We start from the raw sequence: 17359 nt of genomic DNA on the forward strand, positions 1-17359 counted from the left end.
TTTTTTGGGGGACCCACTTCTCTGCAGGTGCTGCATTCTGCAGCTGAGGGCGATGGTAAATGATTTATTTTTTTTTTTAATCTGACCTCTCTGTGCTCCCTTCCTTAAACACAGTGGCAATATGTGAGGTTTTCCAAGCCCATCAGGACCATGCATCATCTTTCCTCCATGAAATTACAAGCTGTGGTTAGGGCAAAGGTTGTGAGCTCTCTGAGAATGACGCAGGCCTGAGAGTGATGCTGGGCCACATGTGCCTATGGAGTTGTAACAAGTTGTATCACAACCACTTGGGCCTTCTGAACTAGAACCTTTAATGCCATTTACCTTCTTTTACACCTGTGCAGTGACCATGAAAACCCAGTGCTGGTCAATATTTACTTAGCTCACATAGTAACTACTAGACCAGACAGAGAGTAGCAGAGAGCCAAGCCTCAGATAAGCAGCAAAATCCACATGGTCTGCCTTTGTTGTTTTCCTGCTTCAGAGTCAAGAGTAAAACACAAGTCAAAAAGCAAACTGAAAAATTTAATTGTTTTATAAAATAAGATTAGGAAATTCTATGTAAAAATCCAGCTTCTTAAATATGGTACATTCACTTCCTCACAGAATATTTAAATATTCAGGTCATTTATGTTATAGTTTCACCGTATTAGAGTTAAAATCATTGGATAAATTAAAACATCCCTACCAAAAGATATCACAACTTATACAAATAAAACTAAGCAATAATAATTTTTTTAAATACAAAAAGTAAAGAAATTAATAACTCTTAGAGCATGCTACAAAATTTTGCCAGAAAAATATATGGGATCATTTTTGTTTAACTAGAAAATATACAGTGTGCATTTCATTTGTCTACCTAAATTCAGTTTCATACAACTTCCATTTAACTTAATAAATATGTACAACAAAAATGTTTATTCCTCGAATAATATAAATACCAAATACTGTAGGAGAGCCTGGTTCAGCATTCCCTTCTCATCTAGAGACAATAGTGGAGCTTTTCAACTCTGAATGTGCAAAAATGCAGAATCAGGCTCTTAGTGTTATCAACAGGTTAATAGCTTTTAAAGAAGTGATTTTATTAAAAAATAAAACCCTCCAACAACACTGCAAAAGACTTAGATCTATTCCAGTCAGGCATTTCTATAAATAGTTAGACATAATGCAGGGAAACAATGCTCCAGTTTAATTACTGCTGGCAGTAATTGCAGAAAAATAGTCAGTGGGGAATGAAAAATATCTGGATTTAGACACATCTTACTTTCACTGATTTAACTTGGTTCCCTACCATTTCTAATAAGAGTTTCTGGTATAATCTATACATTGTAAATCTGTGAAGAAACTTAATCACCTTCTTCAGACTTTGGATGGTTTGTTTTGGAAAGTGATGTGTTTTCAAGTGCTTCAGTCCATACATTAAACCTTTAATGGTGTCCTGGTCTCCATTCTTTATTCTCCACAGATTGAGAAGCTTCAGAACTTGCTCTGTAGGCTGACATAGTTTCATTGTGCGCTCAATATCTTCTTTTTCCACTTTCTTGCCTGGTAAGCTTGCCATCAGTGTGTTGAGATGTTCAAAGGTGAGGTTTGGGTGGCCAATATGCTTTAAGATGCTATTTTCACAAAGGTCAATATCTATAGAAAGCAAAAAGAGACATGAGTACAATGCAGTAAAACTTTTCCATGGCATGCAAAAAATCATCCAAAATTTCAAGGTGAATATTCCTTCCCAAATTTTTTTTTTTTTTTTTACTTTGTTTCAAAAAATTCTCTCAGCAATGCCTTTTCTTTTTTTCTTTTGTTTTTTTTTTAGGCTCCAAATAGCCTCAAATCTCAAACTTCATAGCAAGTATTTATTGCTATTCTCTTGTTTCATCTATCTTATAACACCTTCTGTGTATGTGATAGGACTCCTAATACTTGTTTTCAGTGCATGAAAATTTTGCTCTTTTTCAGAAATGAAGAATATACTAAATACTAAAAATGAGTAAAAAAAAAATAATTTCTGCAGCATTTTTTACATCTGTTGACTGAGTGGACAAAAGGCCATTTGGATGTGGTGGTTGTTGATGGTGGCTTACGTGTAAAGAGTTGCCCTGAGTCTCATAAAAACCTTGCTGTTAAGATTGCAACACTATTTCACCTTTGACACCTGTCTTGGCAGATGCAGCAGGAACAAATCAGTGAACTGGCATGACAAATAGGTACCAGATGGAAAAAGAAGGGAAAGCCTGTCTGTGTATTGCTTAGTCCCATGTGTCCCCCTTCTGTGAATAGATGTCCTAGTCCGAGCTGTCAATCTCTACTTTAAAAGAAAACATATTGCTCTCTCAGTTGCAGGCACCCAGCTCCCTCTAACCTCAACAGCCACTGCTCACATACAACAGTGGGAAACATTTTCCCCACTTGATAAAAATTCTTCATACATCATGCAGTCTCAAAGGGGGATCTTGGCTTTGACACCACACACACTCCCAAGGGGGATGCAAGTCTGGAAAGAATTCAGTTGTTGACTGATGAGGAGAAGCTGAATTCTGTTCTGCTTTCCCCCAGCTTCACAGCACTTACTGCATCAATAAATCTCACTTAAGCCCTGCAGGTCCTTTTCAGAGCATAACACATCACCAGGAGGTATTTGATTCCAAGCAATTTCTAAAAAAACATTTAGAAGGTTGCTTTTAATTTATGTGCTATCAAAATAAGTTACCTCGAACAATCTTCTTGACCATATCCTGTTCTTTGTTTTGCTGCTTCCATAATTTCAAAAGCTGGAAGGTCTGCTCCTGGGGACTGTGCCTTTGTTTAATCCTTTCGATATTTTCTGTGCTAACCTTTGTCCCAGGCAAACTATCTGCTAGTAAGTTCAGCCAGTTAGGTGTGAGATAAGTAGGAACAGCAAACCTGAAAAAAGCCTCCTCACACAGGGTTACATCTGAAATGAGAAAGAAAAAAAGAATGTGACAGTCGTTCTGATCTCTGCTATCCTGAAAAGAAGGCAAGTAGCAAGAATGGTAAGAGTAAAATGATTAAATTAAAAAGTGGTCTTTACAGTGCTGTTGCTCTCTGTGCTCGAGTTCCATTTGGTATCACCTACAATAATTAAATAAGAAAGGTTGGCACACTGTGCACACTTCCTTAGTATGATACATACCTATTCCACATTTTTGAGGTGTCACATCTGTATTTTCCTGGCAGATGTTGTCACGAACTGCATTTCCCTTTAATGCTGTTTTGAAACCCAGTGCACTACAGTTTGTGTGCTTTAGACAGGCTGCTTTGGATGATGTTTCATTGGAGAAAAACCCTTCTGGACATTTCTTACAGACAGTATCGCTCTCAGGGGTACCTGTGGGAACAGGAGTACAATGCCTCCAATTATACATAATCTCAACTAGAAAAAAAAAATTGCCCAAAATTGCACTGTTCTCTACTTTTCACATTTCTGATACATTAACATATCACTTTTAGAGAGAAAGAAACAGTAACACTTTAGTTTTTATAAATAGAAGATATTTTTAAAGAGAATTATATTTTTTCTGGACTAAATAAACAGTATTCTTACATACACTTGTAACCAACTTTAAATCAGCAAAAAATAAAACTACTGATTAAATCAGTAGTTCAGTAAAGTACCATTTGTAAATTAGTAATTGCTTGAATCTATTTAGACACTACATGATGTCTGACCTTCATCCTTTAGTTGTACAGATTCTGCAAAATAATTAAATGGCACAAGAAACTGCTCTAATTTTAGTTTACACTATTTGCACAGAACCTTACTCAAATGTGTTACTTTAGTTCTGGCTAAAAATGTATTTTAGCTAAATATCAACTAGAGACTCTCGGAAAAGTACTTTTCCTGATCAAATATTAAACTGTACAGAAAAACAGAATTTTAGTAATATTCTTCAGCTTTTTTGTGGGCTTGAATGAAATATTATGTAAATCAAATAAAGTAAATTGTCCAATATATAAAAAATACTTAATATACATACATATGTTTTACTTGGTGCTTTACTTCCGTAAGACATTGTTTTTCTTCAAAATCAAAAAAATGATACAACCATAGATTGACAATCAATGGTTCTATCACATTGACAAGGAGGAAGAAAATGAATGCATGAAATCTGAAACAATGCAAATAGTGTGACCACGGCTGTCAGGAAAATAACAGCACCAATAAATGCTGAATAGTCACTCTTAATTCAAGCTTATTCACCCAGCATCTAAGCAAGTGCCTAAGGGCTAATATATAACAGGGCATTATTGAACATGAACTTAAGCACATGCTTATAATTCTTCAGAAATAATTAGAAACTATATTTGAATAAGAAAACACCTCCATCTAGTGTATTTTAGAAGTATTTACATGTGAATGCTTTATTTAAAGCTTGCTTTTATGTAAATTGTATTTATTTTGAGCATTTCCTTATAGTACGAATCTCCAATTTCCAACCAGCTGTGAAATAAAGAATAAAACTTGCATAAACCCAGACTGGTACTTCTTTCATCAGACAGCTAGTGAAAACAAAGGGGAATTTTTTTTAGTTGTGTGTCTGAAAATCAGAGACCCTGTATATTGCCATACCCCCCAAACCCTCCCCTTTCAGCAGGCAGTGCCCAGCCCCCAGCAGCAGCAGCAGCAGGGGCTGCCCGTGCAGTTCCTTACACAGTGTGCACTCCCTGGGATGTATGAAACTCCAGCCAACACCTGCACCTGAGCAGGCAGTCATTAGCTTTGTTGAGAAGGCTGAATTTTTAGTAACTTTCCCAGCTACAGACACGCTGCTGGGCTGTTCTAGCAGGGAGGGGCAGAAAAGAGAGTCCCTGCAAACAGTGCATCGTTCTGCTCAGAGCTTCCCATGTAACTGTTGCTGCACAAGAGGGAAATAAACCAGATAATCTATCAGTGTCCTCAGGATTGAGCAGGCAGTCACCTCCCAGCTTTGCCAGATTCTTCTTTGATGCTTATCTGGTTGCTCTTGTTCAGAGCACACTCTGCCACAGCTCAGCCCCCCTTCTCGGCTCCCCCTCAGCTTGCCCGGAATTCCCCATTTTCCCGCTGGGGAACAGCAGCTGCCACCGGGGAGATGCTGCAGCGTTGGAGCAGTGCTGCTTCCCCAGCACCCTGCTGCTAAAACCTCTGCCCTGTACAGGGCCAGCCACGTCAGAAAGGAACAAAACCTTAATCTACACTTGCAAAAGGGGATTACCAAAGGAAAGTGAGCTGCCCAGCGTCACCACAAGCGACCAGAAGTAGGAAAACACATTTCTAATGCTTCAGGCTTTGAATGAGAAACTGGACCACACTGTCTCCCTGTGTGGCATTTGAAACATTTTTTCTACACTTGGGTTTTATTTCACCTGAATTTACATCATTACAAACTTCAAGGCTATCATATGCCATAAAGCAGCAGCATAGTGTGGTCCACGCTTTTTAAATTCTCAGACAATGCCTCACTTCAAAAAATTAATATTGGCACAGGGGGATGCAATTATTTTTACAATGTTTTCATTCCTTGTTTGAGGTCTGCTTGGGTTTAGCTGTTTCATTCTGATGGTCTTTAGGAAACCAACTGTCCAATAAATTACACTATTCAACGATTTATCTTCTTCCAAAGTTTCTTTCATTTTGAACGGAGGAATTAAAATTTGTCGTCCACAGCTGCACTGTGCTAGCAGGGATGCAGTGGGCTGGTTGCTCTGAGAATTTATGCTCCCTTGTTTGTCTCCCAGTCTTTCTGAGAACTGTTTCTGGCTTCTTTTGACTTACTGATGAGATAGGGTGGAATCTCCTTAACCCAAGCCCCTGGGTGTAATGATTTTGGTTAATGAAGGTGGAAATGCAGTAGCTACTAGTGGAAATACTCAACAGTGGCAAAGCTGTCAGGGTAATGCTTAGGTAACCAATTATTTGGGGACAAGTCAGCAGCTACAGCAGCAACATTACTCCTTATGTCAAAGCTGTTCTCTAATGAGATGCATGTAAACCAAGAAAGAACCCCCAACCTGTCATTCAGCACAGCTCTAAAATGGACAGGCCAGTCCTAGTGTTTCTCACTGCATATATGTAATTCCTAAGGAAATAATTCTGCAGCCTGGAGACTGTTTGCCTCCAAGTTCATGTCCAAGACACTTTGATTTTCTTGTTCTCTTCCTCAGCACTCTCCTTCAGGCAGTTACCAGTCTTTGGTACAATGGCAGTTTACAATTTTTTCAGGCTGAATTAAAGTTAAACTGGAGTTAAACTGGTCCATGACATTTGCCAAATGATAAATTATCTTAAATTAAATTAATTTATTGAAATTAACGTGTTTGAGGAGAAGAACTTATTACTGGTTCAGCAATTTATGTTGTCTTAAATGAAGAGTACACTCCACTGAAAAGTGCTGCTTCACTCTGCATCCCCACCAGACCTACAGCACAATGCCTGCCTGCTTGATAAAGAGAAGGTTGTTTGTTTGGTAATAGTAACAGCTTCCCTAAGAGTTCCACTTAGGATGCTGATAATTAATTATTACCACATATTGCTATGATGCTAGAGCAGTATTAATATTGTTATAATTATACACTTGGTGTCAAACACGTAGTGCTCCTGGTGTTTGTCAAGATATACAGTCGCTTGAAACAGCAGATTTCAAAATGGAAAACATTATTATTTATCACACACAGAAATACTACATTCCAGATAATGTTCCTTTAAGAGAGGCAATCCATCATGTTTCTCATTAGAGTGCAATTTGCTACATTTGCTGCTGCCATTAAGTTATATATTACAGTAGGAATAGGGTATTCCACTGAGAATTGTTCCTTTGGCTACTGTCCAAATGACACAAGCTAAGAACAGGTTCAATTGGCTTTACAATTTACTGTCCTGTAATTTCATATGGATGAGCCTCTTTCCCAATCTTGTAACTGCCACGAGCTGTCGACGTGCTGTAGAGCTCTAATTAAGTCTGTGTGTACTGAAAATCACTACATACCTGGTTGTGCAACACCAAATCCAGAAGGACACTCCGTGTGCTTTAAACAAAACTCGAGCTCCAGGTATCTGCCCTCAACGCACTCGCAGACACGGTTCTGGGTGCTGGTGCACTCCTGCTTCACGTACTGCAGCTCTTTGCAAACAGCACTGCAGTACTGGCACTCATCATTGCTGCTCCACTCCTCAGAGTAGTACTGGTCTGGACACGGGGCACACTGTGTCGGGCTGGTGGCCGTACAGTGCTGCTTGACATAGGTCCCAGGAGGGCACTGGTCACACAGCAGTCGACGAGATGTCTCTGGGTCATAATGGGGATACTTGGGAGGAGAGTCATCCTGGATGGTCCACGTAACAGCAATGTCCAAGAGCTGGTAACAGGAAAACAAAACATCACTCACTTAAGTTCTGGGGAGCAACACCATCACAAAGAAATCTACATTTTCATGAGTCTGATTGCATCTCTATCTTCAAAGTGTTAGCCAGTTTCTGAACTCTCTCATTTCTGTCTTAGAATGGGAAAAATTTATGATCTTACCCAACAAATCTTTGCACTGCTAAGTGCTTTCTTGTTGTTCCATAGATGTAGATCCTGTTCTTCCCTCATTTACATCCCTTTATATCACTAGACTTTTTACAGTCTGGCACCAGAGAACCTGGACTATGAGTTTCACTGGCATCATCCTCAATGCACAGCAAGTTGAGGTTTACACACCTTTGTGTTCCTGAGTATCAGGTGCTTCAGATGCAAAAGAACTTGTAAGTATCTGAGCATACAAATCTGACCAGCATAAGGATTTATGCAATAAAGCTGGAAGAGGCCAGGCTGATGCTTCCACTTCCTATCTAAACAGTCTTATGGCTGTCGTGAGACCTGCACGTCACAGCTGCTACACTCCTTCTGCAACAGTCTGATTTGCTGGTGCACTTTGGGATCTAGAGGTCTGAGATGACACTGCTGTTCTGCAGAGAGAACCTCCATAGCATGTCATTTTGGTCCAGTAACTGAAAATTAAGTTCTGTGATTCCATCATCCTATCAAGAAAACAACTTTGGGGTTTGCTCCCTGTATACTGCCCTGAGCACCACAGGGCTGGTTGACAGCTCACTCTGTCCACCAACAACCCAGTTCTGTCCCAGCACCATATGACCAATGTGCAACTTCTCTTTTAAAACTTGAAGTTTTATAAAGACAAAGTAAATCAGCTCTGGGTTAAGTTTCGTTGTGTTGTTTGGTTTTTTTTTCCTATGCATCTGTCCCCATTATAGATCCAACTGTCTTTTCCTTGCTGCTATTTAAATACCAGTCAGCTAATACAGAGTTGCCAATTCAGTTTCAATAATGTATTTTCCTCTTTTCCAATGCAATTGTCCCCAAAGTACAAGTGGAATTAACTCTTTGTATTCAATTCCTAAAGAGGCTTCATCTAAGGGCCTCACTTCTGCCACAACATAGCACTTCTTAAGTGATGGTAATCTTAATAAACTTGGAAAGGACATTTTAATTATACAAGTGCTGTGACAGAAGTCACAGCACTTGCATCATGTAATATTAGGTGTCTAAATTAGAAGCCTTACTGCTTAAGAAAATATTCTTTAGTGCATTCTCAATTTGCCTATGAATCCACCTTCATACAGCTGTACTCAAGCTGAAGAATTAAATGAGCATACAATGGATTTTCCCGCTGCCTCCTCTAGTTACCCTTGACTGACTCCTGTAACTTGTCCTATCTGTGGTTTCTACAGATGAGAGCCCACAGGTGGAGAGCCCACTTTTTCTTGTGGTCTGAATGCTCAATCTCTTCCATTGTGAGAAATTCCTTATTAATAATTGAAGTTTGATGTACCACTCCATTCTTCTTATATGACTGGATCTGTTTCATGTGATCTATTTAACAAGAGGGTGCAGCACATTTTTAGTAGTGAATGGCTTTCCACTGATGAAAAATGGACCCACCCTGTAAATCTACAGCTAGTCCTCTAGTAATAAGGAAATAGAGGTAATTGTTCATGGGAACAATCACATTTTCTGCTGTTTTTTATTCAGTAACAGACAATATAATACCTCAGAGTCCAAGACTTCCATGGGCACACACATTCCCTCTTTAGAACATAGCAGCCTGCAACATGGGGCACAGATGCTACAAAGACATGCATCAATCCACATTTCTTGCAGATGTCTGTGGAAACCCAAGACAATATACAATGCAGATGAAAATCTGCACTGTGAATATGATTACAAAAAGGAATCAGCCATGCAGGCACACAGAAACACCAATTTTCCTTCTCTGCAACGCATGGCTCACAACAAATCCCAGGCTGTCACTACAGCATAACCTGCTCCTTTGGGCTCTGCCACTGCCCTTGGTGACACATTTTCAGGTGCTGAATGGTTGGGTGGACAATTTCATGACAGTTCATCTCCTTGCTGCAACATGCCACAGCAGCAGCATTTTCTCCATTTCCCTTACTCAGTAATTTGCACTGGAAATCATTTATGAGACAAGTGAGAAGTCTTGCTGCAGGGGATGATGCAGGATTAAAAATATTTCAAATTTAGTATTCAGGGTGTGAGAGCATGGGCTTTTGAGGCATTTACTTCCTGAAGAAGCTAGATATTTATGAAGCAAGCCAATAAAAATTGAAAAGAAATCAACACTATTCAAGAGAAAATATTTTAAAATTTCAGAAAAAAAATACCTGTGTGAGAACTTTTCAAGTTTTGCATTTGGAAGTATCCGTAACTATGAACTCCTAATGGCAACCAGAATGGCAACTATTAATTTAAATCAGCATAACCAATAAAAATAGTAATAGGATTAAAAAATCAGCATCACTAAAAAGATGGTCAGTCTTTGTATTTAATTTTTAATTTGTGTTTTTAAAAGAAAAGCACACCAAGTCTTCCCTTCTTTCCCAGAAACACACATTAGGTAGCCACAGAAATGCATTCATCTGTGGCTGAACCATAAGTATCTTGGATCCAACTATTTCATGTAGTAAACAATTATGACAAAAGTTTTTTCAGTCACACTAAAGCTATAAATGCAATCAGTATTTTACCAGACCATTTTATACCTAATTTTCACCACAGAGCTAGGTTACCATTACTATTACTATTTGGCTACCATGACCCTATTAAGCACAGTGAGCTGTGCAATTCACTGCCACAGAACATTGTCAACCATTGAGTTAAAAATATTACTTGACGTAGTAATAGAGGAAATCAATAAAGGGCTATTAAGTATAAACATCACCTCTTGATCAGGAAATCCCAAATCACAGATTGCTTGTGCCTGGAGGAGAATCATGAAAAAAAATTTTATCACTATTTTTCTGCCATTTTCTTCCATCTCCTCTACGCATCAGTCGTCAGCCCCTTCCATAGACAGCATATGAGGTTTCTTAGGGCAGTTTTTCTGGACTGCTTTTCTCTTAGACCCAGTACAGCCATTTGTATGTTAAATTCTATACTCCAGTTCTCAATACCCCATGTCTTCACACGACTACTATAGGTCCCTTAATAATATTTAAGAAAACAGACCTACAAGATTGTCTTCTATGCAGATCGAAGACACCTACTACAAGTGAATAGTCTGAATTTTAATATGCAGCCTGAAAATCACAAGTTATCTTTGAACCTATGTCAAGTGCCAAAATTAAAGCAATTATTTTTCAGAAGTTTTGCAAAAATGCTGGAAGAATTCTGGAAAGTAATTAAGTATAACTTTTAATAGTTTTATTGCAGCAAATTAGCACAACCAGAATAAAAAGACTCTTCTTGTACCTCAGCTAACAGAACAAGCTAGAGGGGAATGTCACAAAATTGTCCTTTGTCCTGCCTAAGGCCCACTGAATTTGTGCTTACACTAGCAAGTTGGATCACCTGTTACAGCAGACTTTTAGAGCAAAACAGATGGTGCTGAGCACCTGACATCCACATTATGCATGATTCAGGAAGGGTATTCTGGACTAACTTCAGTCTGTTCTCATGGACTGAGCATGCATAGTAGTTACAGTGCATCTGTTGTGTCTCTGGAGTCCATCTCTGGATTTACTTTCTTCAACTCAGTTTACTTTTGTAAATCAAATTTGACCACTCCAAGTCTGCTCTGATGTGCAAACTAAAATACAGTAAATAGGGATGATCAGGAAAGGTCATTCAAAGGCATGTTCCTAAAGCAAATAAAATGGTAATTAATGCATTTTATATAATTTCTGACATGTATCCTCCTAATCTATGGTATTAAACACTTGGTAGCAGTTTCTCAGGCACATAAATCCTCTTATTGACCTGAATGCCCATACTTAAAGGTGAGCTCTGTACCAAACATTTGAAATTCTGCTGTAAGTGATAGCACCATGTGACCATATGAAAATGCCATGGTCAGAACTTGCTAGTTCTGAACACTGGTCTTCCCCAAAGCTTCACAGAAAACAGAGTTTCTCTGATAATCATGATGGCACTGTCCTGTTTTGCTCTTACTGGAGAAGAAGGCATGTTACAGTTTGAAATGAGAAAGAAACTACAAGTCTGATCAGTTTACTGGAAGCAGAACTACGGGGAATGAGCATGTTAACTCTTTAACCCTTATGAAATTAAAGTGGAGTCTATCAGTACTACACTTGGCCAAAGCTATGGACTTGTCATTCAGAAGATTGTGTAAAATTCTGTTAATCCTTGTTTAGGAAAGGTTAATTCAGCCTGGAAGAGGTACAGAGAAGGTTTAGATGGAAATGGAGAAATTCATCCTTAAGAGGATCTTGACTTGTTCAATAGCTTGGCAAGTCAGAACAGTAACTGTAGACTTGTTTTAGATAGGCAGTGAACACACAAAGAGAGAACTTTCTCTATTAAAGGATAATGTTGGCAGATGAAAAGGGGATTCTGTCTGTAGAGGAAGTTTGGGAACAGCCCTTTACTGAGAAACAGGTGCAAGAAACCCAAGTAGTTTAAATATAGCTCTCAATGCATTATTGAAAGCAAATACACCATTTGGTTTCCTGGAAGGGATGGGGAACAGTCTGAAAAGATCTAGGCATTTTCTTTTGATTTTAAATCCTAAGCAAATCCTTTGTATCCCAACACCAATGTAAGCAAATGATACTCAATATCTTGTTTATCTCAACAAATAAACTGTTGGTCTGATTCAGAGCACACTCAATTACAAACAGTTTTCCCAAAGGTAGTGAAATGAAAGGCTTACTTTTAAAAAATGGGTCCTAGAGGCTTCAGGTTTTTTGTCCTATGAGCGTGAAATGCAATCAGTAACAAAGTAATTGCAACAAAAGAAAACCAAACCAAAATCTAGTATCATTAACCACATCTATCAATCTGTTTGGCTGAATTCAGTTATAGTGTCATGGTCTCTGTTCTGAAAGGACTGAAAAACTTGAGTCCTCATCCACCTCCCAGGGCAAAGTCCAGGGTACTTCTCAGGATGGCTCACTCTCTGTGAATTGTAAATACTGAAATACAAAACTAGGGCAAGTCAGTTTCATGTAAGTAAATCAGAGAACTGATTCAAAACTCTTTACCAAGGTTAAAAAGCAATACTTTGATTGTGTCACTCAACACATTAGGCCTGAAGCTATACTCTTCCATACTATCTTTATGCCAGCATACACAATGTTGACATAAAAGACCTGTGCAGTCCATTTATTTGAGGCTTTAGAAGATGCTTTTGAAAGAGAAGTAACGTGATTGTAAAATTTAATTTCAGATCTTGGCCATGAAAAAAGTACATGCCCTTTTCTTTCATCTTTAAATGTAAGGCAAAGAGCTACTTTCTTTTTCTTGTTGAATTAAAATCAACTGGAAGACAAAGCCCATAAAGCAAAAATCCTTCAAGCATCATCCCCTTAAATCACTGCCTTGTGAGAGAAAAGAAAGTGGCTTTTCAGCATATGAAAATATTATTATACAGCTTGGCTTTGTGGTTTTGGGTTGCAGACCAAAGAAGAATGTTTAATTTGCTGAGAAAGATAGATCTGTTTCTGCTTTTCATTCCATAACTATTCCGAAGCATATTTTCCTGCATGATAAATAATCCTTTAAGGCATCTGTCAGATTGCTCCTAGTGTTTGCATTGGGTTCAAAGTAAAACCTCACAACTCTCCTACTTTGCTTTCTACAGAAAGTATTTGGAAAAAACTAAGGCAGGAGGCCTTCATTTACCCTCAGCCCTTAGGCAGAATGCCTCACTGAAAACATGCCAGGACCCCAGAGAAATTCCAGTGGCAAAACAGAGCACTGACTGATATTAATGAGGTCCTCCTAATCAACTGATCAAAACAGTATCTCTTGATCCCATACACAATAGTGTCATGGTGGATCAGACCCACAGCAGTCTACTGCAAATAACTATTCGAAAGTATTTGTCATCGAAGTAAAAATCACTCCCATCCATATGGGAGATACTTGACTCTCATGCTTCTCACCTTGCTGTTCTAAGCCATGCCAGCACCTAATTTAAAAACTTTGGGCCAAGCAGCACTGCCTACGCCATGAGCTGCTGCAGGGTCACCTAGAACACAGCCCAGATAAAGCACCTTTTGCCAGATTGCAGACGAGCATCAAGAACATAATGAAATTTAAAATGGAGAAATTTTTGCTGGTTTGAGTTTAGTTTATGAACTTGTTTCACCATTCTACCAACTACTTCAATGCAATCCACTCTCTTTTGATAGAACAGGGCCTAGTTTTGTATGGAAGATGGTTTACAAAGTGGAAGATTCTCTTTTACATAGAGAATTTAAGTAATGACTCTCCACTGCCTTAATTTCTGTGTCATCAAAGTAATACATCAACAATTCAAATCTCATGGAAACTTTGTAGGACACCATTAGCTGTCATTCACAATGCAAATTATTTAAACTATTGTTTTATTTTCAGTGTTAGGAAAGCAACATTCAGTTGAAGAACAGTTTTGTATCTTATCAAAGAACAGCTACATTTAAACTCTGTGTTTGCAGAGTTAGCTTTGCCTGGAAGCTGGTGGAAGAAGAAAGCAAGAAAAACTAACTAGCTACTCACCGTGTGTCTTACCCTTAACTCATATTTTGGAACATTATACACCCGATTGTCAGCATGATTTTGAGATAAGCCAAACCTGGGATGTTACCACCATGACTACAGTCTGTCTGATCACTGAACAGAATTACTAACAACTGATCATCTACCTAGAGAAACAATATGTCCTGTATTATGTGCAAACAGGTGTTGTTCTCCAGGAAGACTACTGGAGTAGTAAATCTTGTAGCATAAAAGTTAAATACAGAGGGGAAAAAAATTAAAGGTTATGTAAGAGTTGAACAGTGGATGATATTTAAATTGTGGCAATATCTTTTAAAAAATTTTTCTGGTAACCTTGGTGTTTTATTTTTAACCAACACACACGCAGACAGACAGAAAGAAAGTCAGACAGAAAGATAACTCCTACCCTCGCGGGCTGCAAAGCCACTGCTGCCTACACACAGCAAACCCAACAGGCCAGCCAGAAAAAGCATGTCACATGTGCCCAGAGATCCAAAATAGAGAAAGGTCAAGTTTAAGGGTCAAGATAGTTACGTGACAAGTAATGAGATACAGCTCTGGGGAATTTCTTTCCATTCAGTCCGGTTTCATAATGCTTGTCTGTTTGTAAGGAGTTTTAGTGTTCCAGCAAGCAACACGTACATGCATACACCACCACAGCAGGTATTCTTTCCAAAACCTTAGCAAAGAGGCCAAGGCTGAAACTACTTTATGTCCCAAGAGTCTTTTTTAGGTTGATGGCTCCAAAGCAAGTTCAAGGTATGCCAGCCAAACACACACAACCTTGAACTGCTATTGCCTCTTACAAGTGTTCTTATAAAAGTGGTACTACAACTACTTTTTTGAACTCTAGAACATCTGACAGTACTAAAACATCACAATAACTTTAAACAAATTGCTTTTACGTAATAATAATAAAATAATAATAATGATATTTGAATAATGAAGCTCTCTGGTATGTACTTTTGCCACTATTTCAACTCCAAGACTCATCTGCCAGAGGATTACAGTGAATTTCACTAAATGCTATTACTTTATGGGAGAACATGAACGGGCACATTACATTTAATCTAAATCAAAATCCTGATGTGATTATTTTATAATGACAAGAGATAAGAAGCCAAGCTGATGACAGGCTCTTGCTGAAATTCCCAGATTAACTTCCTGTGCTTTCATATAGACAAAGAAGGAACATCATTCATGAGATGAAAAATTGTCCTGCATTTCAGTTTGCTGACCACAAGCCTGACAATTTTTGCTTCCCTTGCACCATTAATTACTTTGGTTTGTTTCTCAAAAAGCTCTTTCAGAAAGTTGCACAGAGAGTAATAAACACGCATTACTCATCAGATCCTGGAAATCTCGTTGCACTTATAAAAAACTTTCAAAATAAATGGAACTCAGTTCTAATGCTCTGCCACAACATTAATGCCACTGTACTCCTCAAAATAAACAAGGACCAAGTTACTGTGCAGGCATGCATAACAGCATGCTCTGAATATTACTTTTTAATGTATTTCTTTAAATGTTTTCTTATCAAAAAGATGAATAGTCTCCAAATAGATAATACACGGTATCTGTCTGCATGCACATTCTAATTAAACTGACATAATATACAATTCCATATGGCTAAATGGATTAAATGACATTTTGAAAGATTTACTGCACTGCTAACATCTCTAAATTTGTATCTGGAATTACCTTGCTAAATCACCAAGTAAACAAAAACTTACTAAATCTGGAGTTTCTACTGAATTTAATAACGCAACCTATTTTGTAATAGCTGCCGACACAGCAACTAATTCATCACTTTCTTGCACATGAAGCCGAATTTTCTAAGCCAAAACAAGTACCACATGCTTGTGACTTTTTCTGGAGTATACATTGGTTTTCCTGGATAAGAAAGTCAGCCCAGTATCTGAGGTAGTGACCAGTGCCACTGCACCAGAGATTAGAGATAGGCAGGGATGGAGCTTTTTCAAATCAAAACCAAACATCCTAGCATACAGTTTCTAAATTCATTCCTTGATACCGTGTTTTGTGTCAGCCTGGTATTGTGAATTCCTACAAAAGCCGAGATGAAGACAGCAGCAAAGGGAAAAGAAAAGCAAATCATGCCTCTACCTTAAGAGTGGGATGAAAATCCCTGCTGACTCCCTGGAGCTGGATGCGTCCCTTCCACTCCAAACCTCACCAGGAAAGCTTGGAGTGATGAAACGAAAAGGGTTTACCAAGAAAATGGAGAGAAGGAAAAAAACCCCAAAAGCAAAACAAAACAAAAACCAAACAAAAGCCCTCAACCAACAAACCAAACCAACCCCCCCCCCAAAAGAAAAAAGAACAAAACCAAAAAACTAAACAACAACAACAACAACAAAAAAAAAAACTTAAGAAAAAACAAAACCAAAAGCACAACCAGAAGAAAAGTTGTATGTCTTTGCAGCTTGATGTCTGAGGCTGTAATGCATCTTAAAGCCTATCTACCTCTCTGAAGAGACTTACCACAAGTGTGCAGCACAGGAACTTGTTCATTGTGGTCGGTGGAAGAAACCTCAGCAAGCTGGGAAATCAGGCAGAGAGTCAGCTCCCGCTCCAGCCTCCTAGCAGCCTGCTCACATCCCCCTACATTAAAGACACGATATATATATAGTCCCGGTGTAACAGGAAGCTTTGGCTCAGCTTTGATCACTCATTCCCTACCATGACCAAACTTTTCTCTCGCGCACACTCTCTCTCCCCCTCTTTTCTTTTTTTAAGGAACCTGTAAAACTTGATGACTTAATGGAACCCTTGGAGTGCTGTAACCACAGACTGGAAAATGGAGGAGGGAGTGTCAGGGGCTGGAGAAGGGAGGGTTTAATTGGGCTCTGGCTGGCTGGCTGTACACCCCCCCCCCCCCCTTTCCTCTGCGCAGCTGGCTTGGAGGGAGCAATGTTCCCTGGAGGGAGCGGTGTGCCTTGGGGGCATCAATGTGCCTCAGGGGGAACGGTGTGCCCCGGAGCGGAGGGCAGCAGCTCCTCCGGAGCCCCGAGCTCACAGGAGGCAGGGGGTTACAAATGTCCGCTGGAGGCCGAGCAGCCGGGGTCCTGGGGCAGTGCAGCCGCCGGCGGACAGAGCCCCTGAGCAGACGGGAGCTGCCATTTCCCCGGGAAGGAAAAGGGCTCCTTTCGGCCCGGCTCCCCTGGGGTTTCCAGGAGCGGGGCTGGCTGGGAAACAAAGGCCCGGGAAGGGAAGGAGGATCCCTGCCGGTTTCCCTTGCCTGCTGAGTCAGGAATGTGAGGAATGACCCCCTCTGCCCCCACCAAGGCAGAGCAGCTCCATGACATGGCGGGTGTCCA

The 17359-nt window shown here is 39.4% G+C and overlaps 1 protein-coding gene across 1 annotated transcript; it reads right to left on the reverse strand.

Moving 5' to 3' along the window:
• Positions 1 to 504: 504 nt before the first annotated feature.
• TNFRSF11B (TNF receptor superfamily member 11b) lies at positions 505 to 16893 on the reverse strand. The gene is made up of 6 exons (XM_071738253.1): positions 16722 to 16893; positions 16524 to 16643; positions 6987 to 7356; positions 3155 to 3349; positions 2711 to 2935; positions 505 to 1638 (listed from the first exon to the last, which is right to left on the reverse strand). The coding sequence occupies exons 2-6, from the start codon at positions 16551 to 16553 to the stop codon at positions 1250 to 1252; spliced, it is 1209 nt and encodes a 402-aa protein (XP_071594354.1). The 5' UTR covers positions 16554 to 16643; positions 16722 to 16893; the 3' UTR covers positions 505 to 1249.
• Positions 16894 to 17359: the final 466 nt, after the last annotated feature.

This window comes from Heliangelus exortis, chromosome 2 (assembly GCF_036169615.1).
Source record: "Heliangelus exortis chromosome 2, bHelExo1.hap1, whole genome shotgun sequence".
Lineage (NCBI taxonomy): Eukaryota > Metazoa > Chordata > Aves > Apodiformes > Trochilidae > Heliangelus > Heliangelus exortis.